This window comes from Oncorhynchus nerka, linkage group LG13 (assembly GCF_034236695.1).
Source record: "Oncorhynchus nerka isolate Pitt River linkage group LG13, Oner_Uvic_2.0, whole genome shotgun sequence".
Lineage (NCBI taxonomy): Eukaryota > Metazoa > Chordata > Actinopteri > Salmoniformes > Salmonidae > Oncorhynchus > Oncorhynchus nerka.
The window spans coordinates 81353272-81375719 of record NC_088408.1 but is presented as its reverse complement, the minus strand read 5'-3'; the positions used below and the strand labels follow the sequence as shown (position 1 = coordinate 81375719).

The 22448-nt window shown below is 41.7% G+C and overlaps 2 protein-coding genes across 4 annotated transcripts; both read left to right on the top strand.

The window, feature by feature from the left end:
• Positions 1 to 7431: 7431 nt before the first annotated feature.
• On the top strand, positions 7432 to 13698 carry vamp5 (vesicle-associated membrane protein 5). Its single transcript, XM_029678501.2, has 3 exons — positions 7432 to 7730; positions 9703 to 9846; positions 12475 to 13698. Exons 1-3 carry the CDS (start codon positions 7728 to 7730, stop codon positions 12664 to 12666), a joined length of 339 nt encoding a protein of 112 aa, XP_029534361.1. The 5' UTR covers positions 7432 to 7727; the 3' UTR covers positions 12667 to 13698.
• A 1433-nt stretch (positions 13699 to 15131) lies between these two features.
• rnf181 (ring finger protein 181) lies at positions 15132 to 21567 on the top strand. Of its 3 annotated transcripts, none has more exons than XM_029678499.2 (6): positions 15132 to 15238; positions 15573 to 15673; positions 16095 to 16228; positions 16453 to 16568; positions 20757 to 20831; positions 21069 to 21567. In XM_029678499.2, the coding sequence occupies exons 2-6, from the start codon at positions 15588 to 15590 to the stop codon at positions 21126 to 21128; spliced, it is 471 nt and encodes a 156-aa protein (XP_029534359.1). In that variant the 5' UTR covers positions 15132 to 15238; positions 15573 to 15587; the 3' UTR covers positions 21129 to 21567. The 3 variants fall into 3 exon arrangements, with proteins under 3 accessions (XP_029534359.1, XP_029534360.1, XP_064882830.1); XM_029678500.2 differs by having other exon boundaries at positions 15144 to 15243; XM_065026758.1 differs by having other exon boundaries at positions 15163 to 15673.
• The last annotated feature ends 881 nt before the right edge of the window (positions 21568 to 22448 follow it).

Here is a 22448-nt window from a genome sequence, read left to right as displayed (position 1 = left end):
GGGGAACGGGTGGGCCAGTCCATAGCATCAATGCCTTCCTCTTGCAAGACCTGCTGACACACTCCAGCCACATGAGGTCTAGCATTGTCTTGCATTAGGAGGAACCCAGGGCCAAACGCACCAGCATATGGTCTCACAAGGGGTCTGAGGATCTCATCTCGGTACCTAATGGCCAATTGTGTGGGTTGTAGACTCCGTCTCATGCTACCACTAGAGTGAAAGCACCGCCAGCATTCAAAAGTGACCAAAACATCAGCCAGGAAGCATAGGAACTGAGAAGTGGTCTGTGGTCACCACCTGCAGAACCACTCCTTTATTGGGGGTGTCTTGCTAATTACCTATAATTTCCACCTGTTGTCTACTCCATTTGCACAACAGCATGTGAAATTTATTGTCAATCAGTGTTGCTTCCTAAGTGGACAGTTTGATTTCACAGAAGTGTGATTGACTTGGAATTACATTGTGTTGTTTAAGTGTTCCCTTTATTTTTTGAGCAGTGTATTTGATTTTCCAGTGGGTGCTTACTTTTAGGATTTTTACTCACCATGCATAGACCTCTCCAAATCTCCATCAATGTGGGATATCTCACAGCACAGATCTCAGACGGGAAGAGGGATGAGGTTGCTTGGATGTGATCTACAATGTCATCTTTAATCACAATGTCTCAAGTGTTGTACTGTATGATGGATCACAGCAGTTGGAAATCTGATGACACAATATTTTTCACAATAGCACTGATTCAACTTTGACATCCTCTCTACTCTTGTTTATCTCCAACAATGAATTTAAGGGTTTTTAACAAAGCACAGATATGTTCCGGGTAGCCTCTAAGAATAACATTGACGGATACGGTGAGTTTTTCAGGAAGTGTATAGGATATGTTGTACCCACTGTGACCATTAAAACCTACCTTAACCAGAAACCATGGATAGATGGCAGCATTTGCACAAAACTGAAAGTGTTTGCTCTCTCCCATCTGCACAAGAGGAATACTTACAGGTATGTAAGAATTCTGTTCATTGATTATAGCTCCGCATTCAATATCATAAACGTCCTCTCGCTGTCAACTGAGTTTATTTTCAGAAAACTTAACATGTAAATATTTGTATTAACATAAGACCCAACAACTGAGACATAAACTGAGCAAGTTCCACAGATATGTGACTAACAGAAATGGAATAACGTGTCCCTGAACAAAGTAACAGTCAAACGTAACAGTCAGTATCTGGTGTGGCCACCAGCTGCATTAAGTACTGCAGTGCATCTCCTCCTCATGGACTGAACCAGATTTGCCAGTTCTTGCTGTGAGATGTTACCCCACTCTTCCACCAAGGCACCTGCAAGTTACCAGTTCTGGGGGGAATGGCCCTAGCCCTCACCCTCCGATCCAACAGGTCCCAGACGTGCTCAATGTGATTGAGAGACGGGCTCTTCGCTGGCCATGGCAGAACACTGACATTCCTATCTTGCAGGAAAGCACGCACAGAACGAGCGGTATGGCTGGTGGCATTGTCATGCTGGAGGGTCATGTCAGGATGAGCCTGCAGGAAGGGTACCACATGAGGGAGGAGGATGTCTTTCCTGTAACGCAAAGCGTTGAGATTGCCTGCAATGACAACAAGCTCAGTCCGATGATGCTGTGACACACCGCCCCAGACCATGACAGACCCTCCACCTCCAATCGATCCCATTCCAGAGTACAGGCTTCGGTGTAACGCTCATTCCTTCGACGATAAACGTGAATCCGACCATCACCCCTGTTGAAACAAAAACGCGACTCGTCAGTGAAGAGCACTTCTTACCAGTCCTGTCTGGTCCAGCGACGGTGGGTTTGTGCTCATAAGCGATATTGTTGATGTCTGGTGAGGACCTGCCTTACAACAAGCCTACAAGCCCTCAGTCCAGCCTCTCTCAGCCTATTGCAGACAGTCTGAGCACTGATGGAGGGATTGTGCGTTCCTGGTGTAACTCGGGCAGTTGTTGCCATCCTGTACCTGTCCCGCAGGTGTTGCACCGATCCTGTGCAAGTGTTTTTACATGTGGTCTGCCACTGCAAGGATGATCAGCTGTCCGTCCCGTCTCCCTGTAGCGCTGTCTTAGACATCTCACAGTATGGACATTGCAATTCATTTCCCTGGCCACATCTGCAGCCCTCATGCCTCCTTGCAGCATGCCTAAGGCATGTTCACGCAGATGAGTAGGGACACTAGACATATTTATTGAGGTGTTTTTCCAGAGTCAGTAGAAAGGCCTCTTTAGTGTCCTAAGTTTTCATAACTGTGACCTTAATTGCCTACCGTCTGTAAGCTGTTAGTGTCTTAATGACCGTTCCATAGGTGCATGTTTTTTAATTGTTAATGGTTCATTGAACAAGCATGGGAAACAGTGTTTAAACCCTTTACAGTGAAGTTAATTGGATTTTTACAAATTATCTTTGAAAGACAGGGTCTTAAACAAGGGACGTTTCTTTTTTTGCTGAGTTTAGTACCCTCCAAACTCATTATTAAGCTCGGGGCCCTGAGTCTGAACCCCGCCCTGTGCAGCTGGGTCCTGGATTTCCTGACGGGCCACCCCCAGGTGATGAAGGTCAGAAACAACACCTCCACTTAGCTGATCCTCAACACGGGGGACCCACAAGGGTGCATGCTCAGCCCCCTCCTGTACTCCCTGTTTACCCATGACTGCGTGGCCACGCACTCCTCCAACTCAATCATCAAGTTTGCAGACAACACAACAGTAGTAGGCCTGATTTCCAACAATGACGAAACAGCCTACAGAGAGGAGGTGAGGGCCCTGGGAGTGTGGTGCCAGGAAAATAACTCACTCAATGTCGACAAAAAAAAGGAATGGATCGTGGACTTCAGGAAACAGCAGAGAGAGCACGCCCCTATCCACATCGATGGGACCGCAGTGGAGTATGTGGACATTTTCAAGTTCCTCGGCGTACACATTTCTGATGATCTGAAATGGTACACCCACACAGACAGTGTGGTAAAGAAGACACAACAGCGCCTCTTCAACCTAAGGACCCTGAAGAAACCCCCCAAAAACATTTTTACAGCAATTAAGAGCATCCTGTCGGGCTGTATCACCGCCTGGTACAGCAACTGCACCGCCTGTAACCACAGAGCTCTAGAGGGTGGCGCGGTCTGCCCAACGCATCACCGGGGGCAAACTACCTGCCCTCCAGGACACCTACAGCACCCGATGTTACAGGAAGGGCAAGGGCAAGAACCACCCAAGCCACTGCCTGTTCACCCCACTATCATCCAGAAGGCGAGGTCCTTACAGGTGCATCAAAGCTGGGACCGAGAGACTGAAAAACAGCTCAAGGCCATCCAACTGTTAAATATCCATCATTAGGCGGCTTCCAACCGGTTACATCACCCTGCTGCTGCCCACTGGTCACTTTCATAATGGAACACTAGTCACTTTAATTATGTTTACATATTTTTGCTTTACTCATCTCATATGTACAGTTGAAGTCAGAAGTTTACATACACCTTAGCCAAATACATTTAAACTCAGTTATTCACAATTCCTGACATTTAATCCTAGTAAAAATTCCCTGTTTTAGGTCAGTTAGGATCACCACTTTAATTTAAGAATGTGAAATGTCAGAATAATAGTAGAAAGAATGATTTCTTTCAGCTTTTATTTCTTTCATCACATTCCCAGTGGGTCAGAAGTTTACATACACTCAATTAGTATCTGATAGCATTACCTTTAAATTGTTTAACTTGGGTAAAACGTTTCGGGTAGCCTTCCACAAGCTTCCCACAATAAGTTGGGTGAATTTTGGCCCATTCCTCCTGACAGAGCTGTTGAAACTGAGGCAGGTTTGTAGGCCTCCTTGCTCGCACACACTTTTTCAGTTCTGCCCACAAATTCTCTAGATGATTGAGGTCAGGGCTTTGTGATGGCCATTCCAATACCTTGACTTTGTTGTCCTTAAGCCATTTCGCCACAACTTTGGAAGTAATGCTTGGCGTCATTGTTCATTTGGAAGACCCATTTGTGACCAAGCTTTAACTTCCTGACTGATGTCTTGAGATGTTGCTTCAATATATCCACATCGTTTATTCTTTGTGATGCCATCTATTTTGTGGTGTGCACCATTCCCTCCTGCAGCAAAGCACCCCCACAACATGATGCTGCCACCCCCGTGCTTCATGGTTGGGATGGTGTTCTTCTGCTTGCAAGCCTCCCCTTTTTCCTCCAAACATAACGATGGTCATTATGGCCAAACAGTTCTATTTTTGTTTCGTCAGACCAGAGGACGTTTCTCCAAGAAGTTCCCATGATGTCAAGCGAAGAGGCACTGAGTTTGAAGGTAGGCCTTGAAATACATCCACAGGTACACATCCAATTGACTCAAATGATGCCAATTAGCCTATCAGAAGCTTCTATAGCCATGACATCATTTTCTGGAATTTTCTGAGCTGTTTAAAGGCACTGTCAACTTAGTGTATTTAAACTTCTGACCCACTGGAATTGTGATACAGTGAATTATAAGTGAAATCTGTCTGTAAACAATTGTTGTAAAAATGACTTGTGTCATGCACAAAGTAAATGTCCTAATCGACTTGCCAAAACTATAGTCTGTTAACAAGAAATTTGTGGGAGTGCTTGAAAAATGAATTTTAATAACTCCAACCTAAATCTATGTAAACTTTCGACTTCAACTGTATATACTGTATTCTATTCTACTGTATTTAGGCTATGTCACTCCGACATTTGATTTGATAAAGTGCAAATATTATATTAACATGGAGCTTCTCACATGACATTTTACACACATGACCAGTCATCATGAGATCCTGAAACAACAGATTCTGATGTTAGAAAGTGAGAGCCCATTTATACTATATAGGAAATGGTAAGTAGGCATTCTGTCCGGATTCTGTTTTGAAGTTATGTGGCTGTGACTAATGGTGCATTTAAAACAACTGGTAAGTCAAACAAGTTTTGAACTCAAGTCCTGACACCCGTAATCTTCAGGTAGGAAAGTCGGAGCTGTAAAAAGAGGCCCGAGTTCCTGAGTTGGAATTCCGTTCAAATAGATTTTTCCCAGTCAGAGCTTGTTTTTTTCCCCAGAGTTCCCAGTTGTTTTGAATGCACTGAAGTCGTAAGTATATGATTTCTGAGTTCCCAGTTGTTTTGAACACAGCATAACATCATCCTAAGTTCTCCATATTACACAATGATGGAGAGGGAGGCCAGACTGGGCTGAATATGTTCTTTGTGTTGGTGTGGAGCCGACCCAGAATTGACCAATTGTAAACCGGGCCTGAGAGAGTCTGGTTAGTACCACACGACATGGCACAGCCTCACGTGGTGGCTGTCATCTACCCTCATACAGAAACATACTGGCCATTAGCCAGTATAGGTAAATGCCATGATGGGCCGGTCCATCTTTAACCCAGTGGATCAGTCTAAATTGGGGGTTTTGCATAGAATTATCATTAATGGCCTAATAATGGTGGCCTCAAGGGGAAAATTAGCAGTGTGTTACTTGGAGGTCCCAGTCCATCCCTGCCCCCAACACAATCAGGGGCCCAACCCTGGGGTCAATTCTAATCTGCTCTGATAAAGCCAAGGTAGGCAGCCAGGGTTATAGCTCTTATTCATGTTTACCATTAAGTCAATGTTGACAGATGGCGGCGATCCAGAGAAAATCCTGCCTCCTTAGGTAACCTATTTATTTTTTCTTTAGTGTCATTTTAATTAAAGGACAGTTAATGAACATATATGAAAACCTAATGTTAGTGTTGCTTTAATTAATGTCATATTGGAGGACCACAGACGTCTTGCATGACCTTGATTACAAACATACCAAGCATATACATGTATAGTGCAATCTGACAAAAAGCGTGGTTTCCGTTCACATTCGTGTTCCTGTTTTGGTTTTATGTCTCACAATCCTGACAGGGGAATAGTTGTTATGTTGAAGTCATGAAATAATATGCATTCAACTCAGTGATCAAATTACTCTGACTGCAAGTCCCTACTGCAATGTTGGGCAGTCACTAGCAAATGGAATATACATTTTTTGTTGTTTGTTTAACTGTGAGAAAAGCTCTACTTCCTCTTACTGTTATTACTTCACTTTCAATTTCATGTTTATTTTTTCAAGTGTGGTTTGTGATCTCTAACTCCACTCCTCGCTTCCTCTCTTATATGTCCTGTTTGAAAGTGTAATATTATGACTCTGTTACTGTATGTCAGTTGTCATAAGTGGAATGTAGGTTTTCATCAACCATAACTATTATGGCTAGCGCTATTTGTTATGTATTATAACTGAAGTATAACAGAGTAAGGAAACCACACATTGACCTTTTTGGGTTCAGCTAGAATGAACAAGGAATTTTGGATGGAAGTTGGTTGCCTATAACACCATGTTTTCAGAGCCACCAGTGGTGTAAAGTACTTAAGTAGTACTTTTAAGTATTTTTACTTAAGTAGTTTTTTTGGCTATCTGTACTTTACTATTTATATTTTTTTTACCAACTTTTACTTTTACTTCACTACATTCCTAAAGAAAAATTATGTACTTTTTCTTTCTTAAACTTTTCCTGACACCTAAAAGTACTTGTTATATTTTGACAGTAAAATGGTCGAATTCACACACTTATCAAGAGAACATACATGGTCATCCCTACTGCCTCTAATCTGGTGCTCACTAAACACAAATGCTTTGTTTCTAAATTATGTCTGAGTGTTGGAGTGTGCCCCTGGATATCCATCAATAAAAATATCAGAAAATTGTGCAATCTGTTTTCCTTAATATAATGAATTTTGAAATGGTCTATACTTTTACTTTTGATACTTAAGTACATTTGAACAATTCCGTTTACTTTTAATACTTAGGTATACTTAAAACCAAATACTTTTAGACTTTTACTCAAGTAGTATTTTACTGGGTGACTTTCACTTTTACTTTCGTCATTTTCTATTAAGGTGTCTTTACTTTTACTCAAGTATGACAATTGAGTACTTTTTCCACCACTGAGAGCCACCATATACTGATCATTGGTGACAGTGAACACAGACTGGGACCCCATTGTTTGAGTTTTGGAGCCTGTTGAATGGCTACCAAAGTGTCCTAAAATTTTTAATTTCATTACATTGTGTGTTTTTTTTGTTTTCAATCCCTTCTATGCGTTTGATGCTTAATCAAAAGGCTGACTATGGCCATATACTCATTAGACTAGCTACTGTCATAGTAGGCTGTGGTGAAAGAAAAGTCAAAGTAAATGGCTGAATATGAATATATCATTTACAAGACTCTACAATAGAGTAGGGGAAGTTTAAATGGTATAGGCGAGGTGTACGTTTTTCCCTTTCACCTAGGAAGTCTGATCCATGATCAAATACCCATCATTCAAATACAGTGACGTAAGGCCACGACGTCAAAGGGTCTGTTCTGTTGACTTCCAGATAGGGGTAGTGTGGGAAAGTGTCACCCGACCCGACCAGCAGACTGCAGTGAAAGCGTGAGAGACCAGACCAGGAAAAAGAAAGAATATCGACTAAAAGAAAGATAGAAACTAACTATAATCAACTACAAATGAGAGAGGGTGAAAATCAACTTTGCGATATCTGAAAGCCACCTTGGTTAAACGCAACGTTTGTTCTGACACAAAGGTTTATGCCAAGACGCTCCTCTCAATGCATTGGTTTCGGTGACAGTTTTGGACAGGAATAGAGATAGTGACGGGAGAACAATGGTAAGTTTATATATATTTTTATTTTCAGCAAATTAAAGAATAAAAAATAGTATATTAATATGTTTATGTTTTCATAATTTAGTTTCTGCACCTATTGCACACACGGTACCCGTAGGCTAAGACGCGTTTGTTGTTGTTGTGACTGTCACTACATTAAGCTACAGCCTTGCGTTGAATTACATTAGACCGTTTTCCCACATTGAACTTGACTGATTTGATGTAAAATACACCTTATTTAAAGGCCGTGTGCTACAGTCATAATATTGCCTTTTTTATTTTAGTTTTGGTTTTAATTTATGAGAGATCATACACAATTCAAACAAATTCATGCAAATAGATTATTTTATACAGACCCATGTGAGTTTTTATGAAAATGGTTTGTAAGTGTCTTTAGAGGGTCAGGTTAATAAATTAGAGTAGCACTCAATCAACCAAACTTAAATGGTTAGATATGTTCTATTATGCTAGTTGATGAAATTACAATGTGTATTCTGTGGATAACAGTTATAGACCCAGGTCTGTTAGTCTATCCTATACATATCTGTAAAGTCCATGAGCAGACTATCCCTGTCTGCTTGATTGAACGAGACATGTAAAAATACATATTGTCGATTTGTGAGAGGGGGTTTCCTAGCTAAATGCTAGGTACTCTGTTGAGGCTGGAGTGAGTGAGTGAGGAAGGGAGTGAAGGGAGGAAGGAAGCAAGGAGGAGAACTGGAAAAGGCAGCAGTTCCTGTGTTAAGATTTTGTCGCCGGTTGATTTTTAAACACAGACTATTCCTCAGCTATGAAAACTTAATTGGTGAGGGCCGAACTAAAACAGTGAAATGCATTTCCTCAAAATGTATGTTTCAATCCAATTTAACCAAAGCAATCCAGTAGCCTATTCACCATATGACAGCTGTAATAGTAAATACAAATGGGAAAGAAATGCACCTTTCATTAAAGCTTGTATAACTCATGATGTATTGACCGGTAATGTATAACAGCTAGTCCTAACTTGTCTCTACGAGGGCACTGAACTAGTGTTCTAACCTGGCCATATCTCATTCCGGTTCTGTGAGTCTGAAAGGGTGTTATTAACAGTGAGATATGGAGTCACTGAGATTGTACTTGTTTTGTTTGTTCTCTTGGTTTCCTGTAAGTGTCAGCGCAGTCAGCATCCTTGACTGCTGAAACACTCACTTCCCTGTCCGGCACAGAGGGAAAAAAGGCAGGGATAGTCCCGTCAGGATATAAATTATGTTATGTTCAGTCTATTATTATACTGCCTAAATATCCTGTTTTAAGTAGGCCTTCTTATTCACCTACAGTACATGTAGGCTTGAATCCTATCTTGAGATTTGTGAGTCTTCGTTCAAGCCTTCCGTTGATATCAATCAATGTATTTCCCTGAAAGTTAAGTGAAGCGTGCACATCTCACGGTTAGGATGTGGCCGCTATAGTAGATTTTGGTGGCACGCAAGAGTGTCATTGTCACAGTGGGTTGCCCAACCTTTGTTCCCCCAGGCTAAAGTGGTTATTTGTTTGTAAAGCTGTAGCGTGCCACCATGTTCCTTCAGAAAGTCAGAGCTTACAGTAAACAGAACCGTCCAAGTCATCCAGATGTCCAGGCTCACCTGCCCCAGATCAGTTGTTGGCCGTCATCTTCCTGTTCTGTCCTGTTTTCCCCCTATGGAAGCTTAATCTCTCAGCCATTATGACTAATAATTAATGTTAATGTGAACAATGCGCTGTTGTTAATTATATAAAATATCACCTTTAACATGGTAACACAAAGACGGGGACAGATGTTGAAAAAATGTATGTGAGCTATTCATTGTGTCAATCAATGTGTCTGTACCTACCCCTATTCAAATACTTGTAAATCATACATCAAATATGCACAAAATCAGAAGTGGTTCCAACTAAGTCATGTGGCCTTACCAGGATGTATCTTCCATTAACCTCAACTTGTTTGTTGTGTGTTCAGGAGAATGGGAAGAACCGCCTGCAGCAAGCCCAGGATGAGGTGGAGGAGGTGAAGGTGATCATGCTAGATAACCTCAACAAGGCTGCCGAGAGGTCAGGCAAGCTGGGAGATCTTGATAACAGGGCAGACGAACTTCTGGAGAAGGTGATTGTTGTACTTTATGGGTACTCCCCAAATGGCACCATATTCCTCGATAGTCTACTACCTTTGAACAGGGCCTATAGGGCTCTGGTCAAAAGAAGTGCACTATATCGGGAATAAGGTGCCATTTGGGACGTACCCTAAATTAAAAGGTGTAATAAGAGACGTCTTAATGGAACCAAATCATGATTTAATATAAAACACAAACATAATTTTAAGATACTGACTTTGAAAGCCGTACCTTGATGATTGCAATGCTATAATACCGGTAAAACCTTAGGTGGGTTTCAGAGAGACACAATAGCACAAAAGATTTCTCCTTTGGAATTCTTCTTTGGTGTGTCTCATGGTAGTTTTCCAATGTTCCATACGAGTCCAGGGAATAGCCAGGAAATGGCATATTGCTGTCTATAAATACACGTTAGGTGGAGTTGGAGGCGAAAAATAATGGACAATTTACATCCTGATTGTGGTTTGCAGTGATATTTTTAGAAAGGTATTTCCTATTGTTGTAAGATTAATGAAACCCACTGGTCTCCCTCTGTATTATGAGAGGGGTGTCCAGGACGTGCCACAGGGCACATGTCCGTCCTGGTCAACCCTGGGGTCAACCAACCAGGTCGCAGCGTTCCCACATCACTCCCCAGCCAGGCCGGCTGGGGAGTTATGTGTTATGTTATGTTACAGCCTTATTCTAAAATATAATTATTTTTTTAATCTCATCAATCTACGCACAATACCTCATAATGACAAAGCAAAAACAGATTTTTAGAAATACCTTATTTAAGTATTCAGACCCTTTGCTATGAGATTTGAAATTGAGCTCAGGTGCATCCTGTTTCCATTGATCATCTTTGAGATGTTTCTACAACTTGATTGGAGTCCACCTGTAAATTCAATTAATTGGACATGATTTGGAAAGGCACACACGTCTATATTATGTCCCACAGTTGACAGTGCATCTCAGAGCAAAAACCAAGCCATGACGTTGAAGCAATTGTCCGTAGAGCTCCGAGACAGGATTGTGTCGATGCGCAGATCTGGGGAAGGGTACCAAAAAATGTCTTCAACATTGAAGGTCCCCAAGAACACAATGGCCTCCATTTTTCAATGGAATAAGTTTGGAACCATCAAGACTCTCTCTAGAGCTGACTGCCCGGGCCAAACTGAGCAATTGGGAAAGAAGGGCCTTGTTCAGGGAGATGACCAAGAACCCGATGGTCACTCTGACAGAGCTCCAGAGTTCCTCTGTGGTGATGGGAGAACCTTCCAGAAGGAAAACCATCTCTGCAGCACTTTACCAGTCAGGACTTTATGGTAGAGTGGCCAGACAGAAGCCACTCCTCAGTAAAATGCACATGACAGCCCGTTTGGATTTTGCAAAAAGGAATATAAAGGACTCTCAGACCACGAAAAACAAGATTCTCTGGTCTGACGAACCAAGTTTGAACTCTTTGGCCTGAATGCCAAGCATCACGTCTGGAGGATACCTTGCACCATCCCTACAGTGAAGCATGGTGGTGGCAGCATCATGCTGTGGGGATGTTTTTCAGCAGCAGGGACTGGGAGACTAGTCAGGATCAAGGGAATGATGAACGGAGCAATGTACAGAGAGATCTTTGATGAAAGTCTGGTCCAGACCACTCAAGACCTCAGACTAGGGCGAAGGTTCAAATTCCATTAGGACAATAACCCTAAGCACACAGCCAAGACAACGCAGGAGTGGCTTCGGGACAAGTCTCTGAATGTTCTTGAGTGGCCCAGACAGAGCCAGACCTTGAACTCGATCGAACATCTCTGGAGAGACCTGTAGATAGCTATGCAGCGACACTCCCCATTCAACCTGACAGAGCTTGAGAGAATCTGCAGGTGTGCACAGCTTGTAGTGTAATACCCAAGAAGACTCAAAGCTTTAATCATTGCCAAAGGTGCTTTAACACAGTACTGAGTAAAGGGTCTGATTACTTATGTAAATGTCTATTTCAGTTTTTTTTTAAATTTCATACATTTGTAAAAAAAATTAAAAAATTAAAAAATTTTTTTTTGCTTTGTCATTATGGGGTGTTGTGTGTATAATACATTTTAGAATAAGGCCGTAACGTAACAAAATGTGGAAAAGTAAAGGGGTCTGAATAGTTCCCGAATGCGCTGTAGTTCTCTGAGAACGCACTGAGCGGCTGACTGTGGCTGTGCCCCAAATCACACCATATTCCCTATATAGTGTACTACTTTTGACGAGGCTCTGGTCAAAAATAGTGCACTATAAAGGGAATAGGGTGCCATGTGGGACACAGTCATAGTTCTTTGAGGACTTGCTGGCTGGCTGACTGGGTAACTGGGATAAACAAAACAGCAGTGCCAAGAAAAAAAAACACCAGTCTAGATTCTTTGGAAAAAACATTGAGAAAGTAGTGTGCACTGTAACTAAAGACTTCTGTCTACCGAATTGTCCGAAAATTGTGGGTTTCATGACATAATAGTTTCTTTCTGGAGTTTAAAATATATACAATGCAGCGCAGCCTCAATTGCAGATATATAGAATACACTTCATATTCAGGAGGGGGGGGGGGCATAGGGTCTTGGCATGAACATCGGACTAACTTTTAACATCTTATGATGATGTGATTTCAGAGTAAAGCTTTCTCAAAGTCTGCTCGGAAAGTGAAACAGCAGAAGTGGTGGGAACACATGAAGATGAAAGTGTTGCTGACTGGCGTAGGGGTCGTCATGGCAGCCATCATCATTGGGATTATTGTATGGTCAGCATCTGGACCTGACAACGGAGAGCAACCTGCTGCAGGGCAACCCACCTCAGGGCCTTAGGATCCAAGACTGTCTGTCAGAGCAAAAGACATGGAAGAAATGAAGATGGAGGATGGAGATAGACACAGGGGCAGGCGAGACCTCAGAGGAAATAAGGAGTCAGTCAAGACAGAAATAGTGGCGGAAGATAAAGAGTGAGGTTTTCTAGCCTGGTCCCAGATCTGTTTGTGCTTTTGTCAAATACATTGCTGTCATTGTCAAGCCAAACATTTGGCATGATAATGAGTGACAAGGAGTTGGCATGATGATGGCACAAACAGACTGGCACTCAGGCTGTAGGTTTGCCACCTAAGCTCAAACTAGGTTTTGTGGGTTGACTTTTCTGAACTATGCTATCTGTGATATTGTTTGTTTTTAGAGGCATTTCAGGCTCTGTGATCTGTGTGTAGATCGTTGAATGAAATGGTACCATCACCAGCTCAGCTGCTTCCCCATTCGGCATCATCTTCAACTGGCCCTAGTTGGTCAGGCTCACTGGTTTCACATTCATACTCAGAAATGCTTCAGCCTCACCATAAGATTTGGTATAGGTGAATGTTTTGTCAATTCAAATTAAACATATTGTGCCTTTGGAATGTAAAAAATCCCCATTGGATGAATTGTGTGACCGTTTCAAAGTATTCCATTTAAGCTGTAAGGGGACATCACATAATTATATTTCTCATTAAATGTTTTGAGTAATTTCTTCTCATAATTTCATTCTTTGTTTTTACAGTCCAAAGAAATATATGAAAATGCACATAATTTTGATATGTACATAAAACGCGGTTATGTTTGAGGCCAATTTGGGCAATGCAGTGTGAATATTTATATTTAATTTTTCATTCATTGTCTTACAGGTAATCAATGTGTACAGTATCAAAAAAACAGTGCTGAGAAATCACATATCTTGAGTTGTCCAATATCTGTTTTTTGTATTTTATATTTGTTACAGACTTCCCTTGCCCTTTTGTTGTTTACTCTTGACATGCTAGTATTTGAAATATATATGTAAAACTGTAGTGCATTGTAAAATAAAAGGAATTGACCAGATATATCTGCAGAGAATCTTTTTTTTGAACTGTGTGTATGTAACAGTGTAGACTTTACGTCCGTCCCCTCGCCCCGACCTGGGCGCGAACCAGGGACGCTCTGCACACGTCAACAGTCACCCTCGAAGCATTGTTACCCATCGCTCCACAAAAGCCGCGGCCCTTGCAGAGCAAGGGGAACCACTACTTCAAGGTCTCAAAGCGAGTGACCGATTGAAATGCTATTAGCGCGCACCACCGCTAACTAGCTAGCCATTTCACATCCGTTACATGTACAACTGACAGTTGTACACCATAAAGTTACTTTTTATTTGAGAGAGAGAGAGAGAGATTCCGAAAAAGGTCCAGTTACCAGGACAACAAATTCCATCTAGACACACAAAAACTATGCATACCTCAGCCTAAAAATCAGCACCACAGGTAACGTCCACAAAGCTGTGAACGATATGAAACAAGGCAAGAAGAGACTCTGCATGCAGAATTCTGCAAAAACCTCCTCCACAAAAAAAACGTAAAACACCAAATAATGCATGCAGAATTAGGCCGATACCCGCTAATTATCAAAGCCATCACCAACTGAGAGATGAACCTAGAGAATAGTCCCCTATGCAATCTGGTCCTAGGGCTCTGTTCACAAACACAAACAGCCCCCACATAATCCCAGGACAGCAACACAACTAGACCCAACAAAATCACGAGAAAACATAAAGATAATTACTTGAAACAATTAACAAAAGAAAAGATCAAACTAGAATGCTATTTGGCCCTAAACAGAAAGTACACAGTACCTGACCCCTGTGGATGACTCAAAATTAAGAAAAGCTTTGACTATGTACAGATTCATTGAGCATGGCCTTGCTACTGAGGGAGGGCGCCGTAGGAAGACCTGGCTCTCAGGAGAAGACAAGCTATGTGCAACAAAATGAGGTGGAAACTGAGCGGCACTTCCTAACCTTGTGCCAAATATATTACCATTTTAAAGACACATATTTCCCTCAGATTACATAGACTCACAAAGAATTAGAAAACAATCAAGTTTATCTCCCATATCTACTGTGTGAAATACCACAATGTGACATCACAGCAGCACGATTTGTGACCTGTTGCCACAAGAAAAGGGAAAACGGTGAAGCACAAACACCATTGTAAATACAACCCATATTTATGTTTATGTATTTTCCCTTTTTTACTGTAACTATTTGCACGTCGTTACAATGTACATAGCCATAATATGACATTTGATATGTCTCTATTCCTTTGGAACTTTTGTGTGTGTAATGTTTACTGTTCATTTTGTATTGTTTTATTTCACTTTTATTTTTTATATATTTGACTTGCTTTGACGATGTAAACATGTCTCCCATGCCAATAAAGCCCTTTGAATTGAATCGAGAGAAAGAGATCCTGAACCCCACCCACCCACACATAATGTGTGATAGGACGGATAAAAGTCACGTGATGGTGCATTGTCATACCCGGTAGACAGTGTGGTGTAGCTAGCTGGCTAGTTGCTGCACATTTCAGGTTATGACAAAACACAGGTAATGTAAGTCAACTTTTGTGTGACTTTAAGTTGATGTCGCAGTATAGCACCGTGTATTCACGGACATTTCTGTGTATTCGACAAGTTGGCTAAAACAGCTCAATGAGAGAGTGGTTGAGTAGTATAGGGGTTAGCTAAATGAATTAGCTAACTAGCTAACTGTGTAGCTAGCTTGCTAACGTTATCGAATCAACTCGAGGTCGGAAGGTAGCTTGGGCTTTGAGTGTCATTTTGCTCAATCTCTTTTTAGTAAATTCAAAAAGAGTCAAATTAAATTAGCTTCATGGTTAGCTAATGTGGCTAAGGAAAATAGTTTGATTGACGCTCCACAGATTGGTATTCTGAAGATGGCTTCTTATTTTGATGAACATGACTGTGAACCAACGAATCCCGAAGAACAGTACCGTCAGAATGCACTACTAGAACTGGCCAGGTGAGATTCAAAGATCTAACAAATTAGTCATAGTGTACAGAACAAGCAATAGAGGCAGAGCCAATCACGAACTTTTGCAAAGGGTAAAGTCTACAAAACTTAATCCACTCTGTTCATAACAGATTTTAGTTTAGGGAACAGAACTTTGAGATCATTTTTTTTCATTGATGAGAAACTTTGCAGAATGTCGGCTAAAATCTATCTTGTTCCATCTTCTGCCGGGCATTGGGCTTCTTCTCACTACAATATTTAGTAATGAGGGGAAATGCCAAGCGGATGCTTCACATTTATACATCCAGTGAAATATCTGTGCTGACATTGCCTGTTCTTTTTCTTTGGTGGGGTTTATCGGTGGTTCGCATCCAACGTTATTGTGCATTACCACCACCTACTGTTACATTGCCTGTTGACCTCTGTGTAGGTCTTTGATGCAGGGCCTCGACATTGACTCGGGAGCGTTTGACCTGTCGGACTGGGACCAGCGTCTTCCTCCCCCAGCTGCTAAAACAGCTGTCCAAACCTTACCTGTGGTTGTCATATCCCCAGAGCAAGCAGGTGAGTCCTGCTGCACGAATAAGCTACCCTCTAGCTAATTACCTGTGAAAAACATTTGGGAATTATATGCTACTATCAAAATGCTATGCTGTCTCACGTGGTACCAAATTTCATTTTAAATCATTATAATGGCAAGCACGACTTCCTCTGTAGTCTGCAAGTGTAGTCAATTGTCTGTGGATGTTTCAGACTGTGGGATTGAACTCTCTCTCTCCCCCATCTAGACAAAGGGCTGAAGTGTCCTGTGTGTCTGCTGGAGTTTGAGGAGCAAGAGACAGTGAGGGAGATGCCCTGCAAACACCTCTTTCACTCTGGTTGTATCCTGCCCTGGTTAGGGAAGGTGAGGGCTTGTCCACTGACTAGTCACACACACACACGGATACATTTTCACATATAGGTTTGATGGTATGTACAAATTAATGTACTAATTACTTGAACACAGTGCACTAAACATACATAATAGCCCATACAAATGCATTTAATAACAGATTCACTACATGGAACAGTCACCCCCCCCGCCCCCCAAAAAAATCTAACGGAAGTTTGTTCTGAAGTGTCTGTCCTATATCTGAAAGATCAGGAAACATGATTATTTCTATGTATTTAACCCCTTATTTATGTCACTAAACAGTCTACATATACAGTGCCTTGCGAAAGTATTCGGCCCCCTTGAACTTTGCGACCTTTTGCCACATTTCAGGCTTCAAACATAAAGATATAAAACTGTATTTTTTGTGAAGAATCAACAAGTGGGACACAATCATGAAGTGGAACGACATTTATTGGATATTTCAAACTTTTTTTAACAAATCAAAAACTGAAAAATTGGGCGTGCAAAACTATTCAGCCCCCTTAAGTTAATACTTTGTAGTGCCACCTTTTGCTGCGATTACAGCTGTAAGTCGCTTGGGGTATGTCTATCAGTTTTGCACATCGAGAGACTGAAATTTTTTCCCATTCCTCCTTGCAAAACAGCTCGAGCTCAGTGAGGTTGGATGGAGAGCATTTGAACAGCAGTTTTCAGTTCTTTCCACAGATTCTCGATTGGAATCAGGTCTGGACTTTGACTTGGCCATTCTAACACCTGGATATGTTTATTTTTGAACCATTCCATTGTAGATTTTGCTTTATGTTTTGGATCATTGTCTTGTTGGAAGACAAATCTCCGTCCCAGTCTCAGGTCTTTTGCAGACTCCATCAGGTTTTCTTCCAGAATGGTCCTGTATTTGGCTCCATCCATCTTCCCATCAATTTTAACCATCTTCCCTGTCCCTGCTGAAGAAAAGCAGGCCCAAACCATGATTCTGCCACCACCATGTTTGACAGTGGGGATGGTGTGTTCAGGGTGATGTGCTGTGTTGCTTTTACGCCAAACATAACGTTTTGCATTGTTGCCAAAAAGTTCAATTTTGGTTTCATCTGACCAGAGCACCTTCTTCCACATGTTTGGTGTGTCTCCCAGGTGACTTGTGGCAAACTTTAAATTACACTTTTTATGGATATCTTTAAGAAATGGCTTTCTTCTTGCCACTCTTCCATAAAGGCCGGATTTGTGCAATATACGACTGATTGTTGTCCTATGGACAGAGTCTCCCACCTCAGCTGTAGATCTCTGCAGTTCATCCAGAGTGATCATGGGCTTCTTGGCTGCATCTCTGATCAGTCTTCTCCTTGTATGAGCTGAAAGTTTAGAGGGACGGCCAGGTCTTGGTAGATTTGCAGTGGTCTGATACTCCTTCCATTTCAATATTATCACTTACACAGTGCTCCTTGGGATGTTTAAAGCTTGGGAAATCTTTTTATATCCAAATCCGGCTTTAAACTTCTTCACAACAGTATCTCGGACCTGCCTGGTGTGTTCCTTGTTCTTCATGATGCTCTCTGCGCTTTTAACGGACCTCTGAGACTATCACAGTGCAGGTGCATTTATACGGAGACTTGATTACACACAGGTGGATTGTATTTATCATCATTAGTCATTTAGGTCAACATTGGATCATTCAGAGATCCAACAATGAACTTCTGGAGAGAGTTTGCTGCACTGAAAGTAAAGGGGCTGAATCATTTTGCACGCCCAATCTTTCAGTTTTTGATTTGTTAAAAAAGTTTGAAATATCCAATAAATGTCGTTCCACTTCATGATTGTGTCCCACTTGTTGTTGATTCTTCACAAAAAAATAGTTTTATATCTTTATGTTTGAAGCCTGAAATGTGGCAAAAGGTTGCAAAGTTCAAGGGGGCCGAATACTTTCGCAAGGCACTGTATACAGTGCATTTGGAAAGTATTCAGACCCCTTGATTTTTCCCCCACATTTTGTTACGTTACAGCCTTAATCTAAAATGTATGAAATTGTTTTTTCCCTTCAATCTACACACAATACCCCATAATGACAAAACAAAATGTTTTTTTTGTGTTTGTTTTTTTAAACATTTATTTATATATCACATTTACATAAGTATTCAGACCCTTTAATCAGTACTTAGTTGAGCACCTTTGGCAGTGACTACAGCCTTACAGCCTGTGTTTTTGGGGAGTTTCTCTTTCTTCCATTCATCTCTGCAGATCCTCTCAAGCTCTGTCAGGTTGGATGGGGAGCGTTGCTGCACAGCTATTTTCAGGTCTCTAGGGATGTTTGAACGGGTTCAAGTCCGGGCTCTCGCTGGGCCACTCAAGTACTTTGAGACTTGTCTCGAAGCCACTCCTGTGTTGTCTTGGCTGTGTGCTTAGGGTCATTGTCCTAGAGATGGTGTCCTTTTGGAAGGTGAACCTTTGCCCCAGTCTGAGGTCCTGAGTACTCTGGAGCAGGTTTTAATCAAGAATCTCTCTGTACTTTGCTCCGTTCATCTTTCCCTCGCTCCATTTGAGTCCCGGTCCCTGCCGCTGAAAAACATCCCCACAGCATGATGCTGCCACCACCCTGCTTCACCGTAGGGATGGTGCCAGTTTTCCTCCATACGTGGGGCTTGGAATTCAGGCCAAAGAGTTCAATCTTGGTTTCATCAGACCAAATAATCTTGTTTCTCATGGTCTAAGAGTCATTAGCAGCATTTTGGCAAACTCCAAGCGGGCTGTCATTTGCCTTTTACTGAGGAGTGGCTTCTGTCTGGCCACTACCATAAAGGCCTGATTGGTGGAGTGCTGCAGAGGAACTCTGGAGCTCTGTTTAGTGACCATCAGGTTCTTGGTCACCTCACTGACCAAGACCCTTCTCCCCCGATTGCTCAGTTTGGCTGGGCGAACAGCTTTAGGAAGTCTTGGTGATTCCAAACTTCTTCCATTTAAGAATGATGGAAGCCACTGTGTTCTTGGACCTTCAATTCTGCAGAAATGTTTTGGTACCCTTCCCCAGATCTGTGCCGTGCCACAATCCTTTCTTGGAGCTCTACGGACAATTTCTTCGACCTCATGGCTTGGTTTTTGCTCTGACATGCACTGTCTACTGTGGGACCTTATATAGACAGGTGTGCCTTTCCAAATCATGTCCAATCAATTGAATTTACCACAGTTTTACTCCAATCCAATTATAGGAATCAATGGAAACAGGATGCACCTGAGCTCAATTTTGAGTCTCGTAGCAAAGGGTCTGAATACTTATGTATGTCATATTTCAGTGTTATTTTTTTAAATTAATTTGCAACATTTTTGTTTTAGATTAAGGCTGTAACGTAACAAAATGTGGAAAAGGGGAAGGGGTCTGAATACATTCCGATTGCATCGTATAGTGTACTTCCATTAAAAAAAATCAACTGGTACTGGGGGACCGTCAGACAAGTCTTGTGAGGGTGTCCTAGCGCAAAACAACAGCCATGTTCATGCGAGTCTCACCTTTCCACAGAGGGGTCATATTAGTGTTAGGACGCTACAGGCAGAAGTTGGCAGATCAGCTGTACCAACTTCAGACGAGTCTCAAGACGCTTGTGGGGATTATAGATCAAAACGGAGAACACCCTGTCTTCGTGAGAGTCTCCTCTTTCCATAGTTGGGTCATAATACTTTGCCTAACCGTTCTGACGCTACAGATGATTTTGTGAAGTCTCATGGTCTGACAAACACCGCTCTATATCTTGTCAACTTTCACTGTAGATGCGGAAGTGCGACTCTGGCGGATGTGGTGGGGTGGACTGAGATGCATCCAATGCAAAAAAAACATATCTCTTGCTTAAACTGGCAGATTTGTATGGGGATTGTTTCATTATGCTTATTTAGATCTCAGCAGGGCGTGGATCTTATGGGGTTAACAAGTGACATCAATAAGGGATCATAGCTTTCACCTGGATAATCTGTCATGGAAAGAGTTCATAATGTTTTCTACACTGTGTATAACATTTACATTTTTGTCTTTTAGCAGACGCTCTTATCCAGAGCAATTGGGGTTAAGTGCCTTGCTCAAGGGCACTTCAACAGATTTTTCACCTAGTCAGCTTGGGGATTCGAACCAGTTACCTTTCGATTACTGGCCCAAAGCTTATAGCCACTAGGCTATAACCTTTGCAGATTCCCTCTAACTCTTGCTGTCTATCATCACAGACAAATTCTTGCCCGCTATGCCGTCTCGAGCTACCAACCGACAATCCAGAGTATGAAGAGTTCAAGAAGGACAAGGTGTGTGTGTGAAACTAGGGTATCAGTCATTATCCTGGGAAATCGAATTCAAAGTGCTTTTCCCTTTTAGAGTTGAAACTTGGTATGTGTCCCAAAAGGCACCCTATTAACTATGCAGGGGTCTATGGGCCATGGTCAAAATAAATAGTGAACTGGATAGGGAATAGGGTGCCATTTGGGACACAGGAATGGTCAGCGTCAACCCGTTACTAAATGGAGCATTTCTGTCTGTTACAGGACAGGAGAAAACAGAGGGAAAACAGACTGGAAGATCTGCATGGAGCCATGTACACATAATGGCTCAGAGCACACTGCTTATTGCTGATTTCCCCTTTCTAGCGTTGGGTCACAATAGAATTAAGAATTGACCAAAGCTGCAAATAATATTATGTAGCTATTATGTTTTATCGTATGTACTGTAAATATGTCAGTTTTAAATACAGTCAATTGTACAAAGACGCATTTTGTGATTCAAATTATGGATGATCATTCTACAATGAAAGGAATACTGAGACAGTTGAGTCTGTTTGAACTCTCTACATTCACTGCCTTAACACATCATAGCATTTCTTCCTTTTCCCCAAGATGCAATACATTGACCAAAACAGATGATTAAATGGCTTTTCACGGCATATGTTTTGTTGGCCTCACAATATTTATCAGACTTTAAATTCAATCTGTTTATAGTGATGCTTGCTTTGGCATCATCATTAAAGGCCCAGTGCAGTCAATTCTGTTTTCCTGTGTTTTGTATCATTTTGTACAACAGCTGATGAAACAGACTAAAAATGTGTTTTAATTTTATTTTTATCAGTGTTACTGGTTAAAAATACAATCTACACAGGACTTTCTAATCAGCAGGTTTGTATGGGCAGGGGTTTGTTTTCCATGGTGACATCACCATGCGGTGAATTGGATAATAGACCAATAACTAAGAGTTCCAAACCTCAATTTAAATTACTGCTAGTTTTCAGTTTTCCCCTCCCCACTTAGACCACTTCCAGACTGTCCTAGCAAATTTCTTGTTTGCTTAAACTATTTTGGTCGATTTTTAATGTGACCTCTATAACAGTAAGGTACTTAATTGATATAAAAATGGCTGCATTGGGCCTTTAACACCCTACCCTGGTATAGGGTATTGAAGTAAGCTTAAGGAACACCACTCAGTACACACTACCTGTGAAAATACACTGAACAAAAATATAAACACAGCATGCAACCATTTTACTGAGTTCCAGTTTATATAAGGACATCAGTCAACTGAAATAAATATATTAGGCCCTAATCTATGGATTTCACATGATTGAAAAACAGACTGGCATCTTTTGGTAAGATACCGTAAAGAAAAATAGTGGGGTGGATCAGAAAACCAGTCAGTTTCTGGTGTAACCACTATTTGCCTCATGCAGCACGACACGTCTCCTTCGCATATAGTTGATCAGGCTGTTGATTGTGGCCTGTGGAATGTTGTCCCACTCTTCAATGGCTGTGCGAAGTTGCTTGATATTGGTGGGAACTGGAACATGCTGCATGATCCAGTTCATCCCAAACCTGCTCAATGGGTGACATGTCTGGTGAGTATGCAGACCATGGAAGAACTAGGACATTTTCAGCTGA

Bases quoted from the DNA above. Each gene is read 5' to 3' on its own strand.
- vamp5 (XM_029678501.2), top strand. The intron at 9,847-12,474 runs GTGATTGTTGTA...ATGTGATTTCAG, and splicing joins CAGACGAACTTCTGGAGAAG to AGTAAAGCTTTCTCAAAGTC.
- rnf181 (XM_029678499.2), top strand. From the start codon at position 15,588: ATGGCTTCTTATTTTGATGAACATGACTGTGAACCAACGAATCCCGAA. The intron at 15,674-16,094 runs GTGAGATTCAAA...ACCTCTGTGTAG, and splicing joins GCACTACTAGAACTGGCCAG to GTCTTTGATGCAGGGCCTCG. The intron at 20,832-21,068 runs GTGTGTGTGTGA...TGTCTGTTACAG, and splicing joins AAGAGTTCAAGAAGGACAAG to GACAGGAGAAAACAGAGGGA.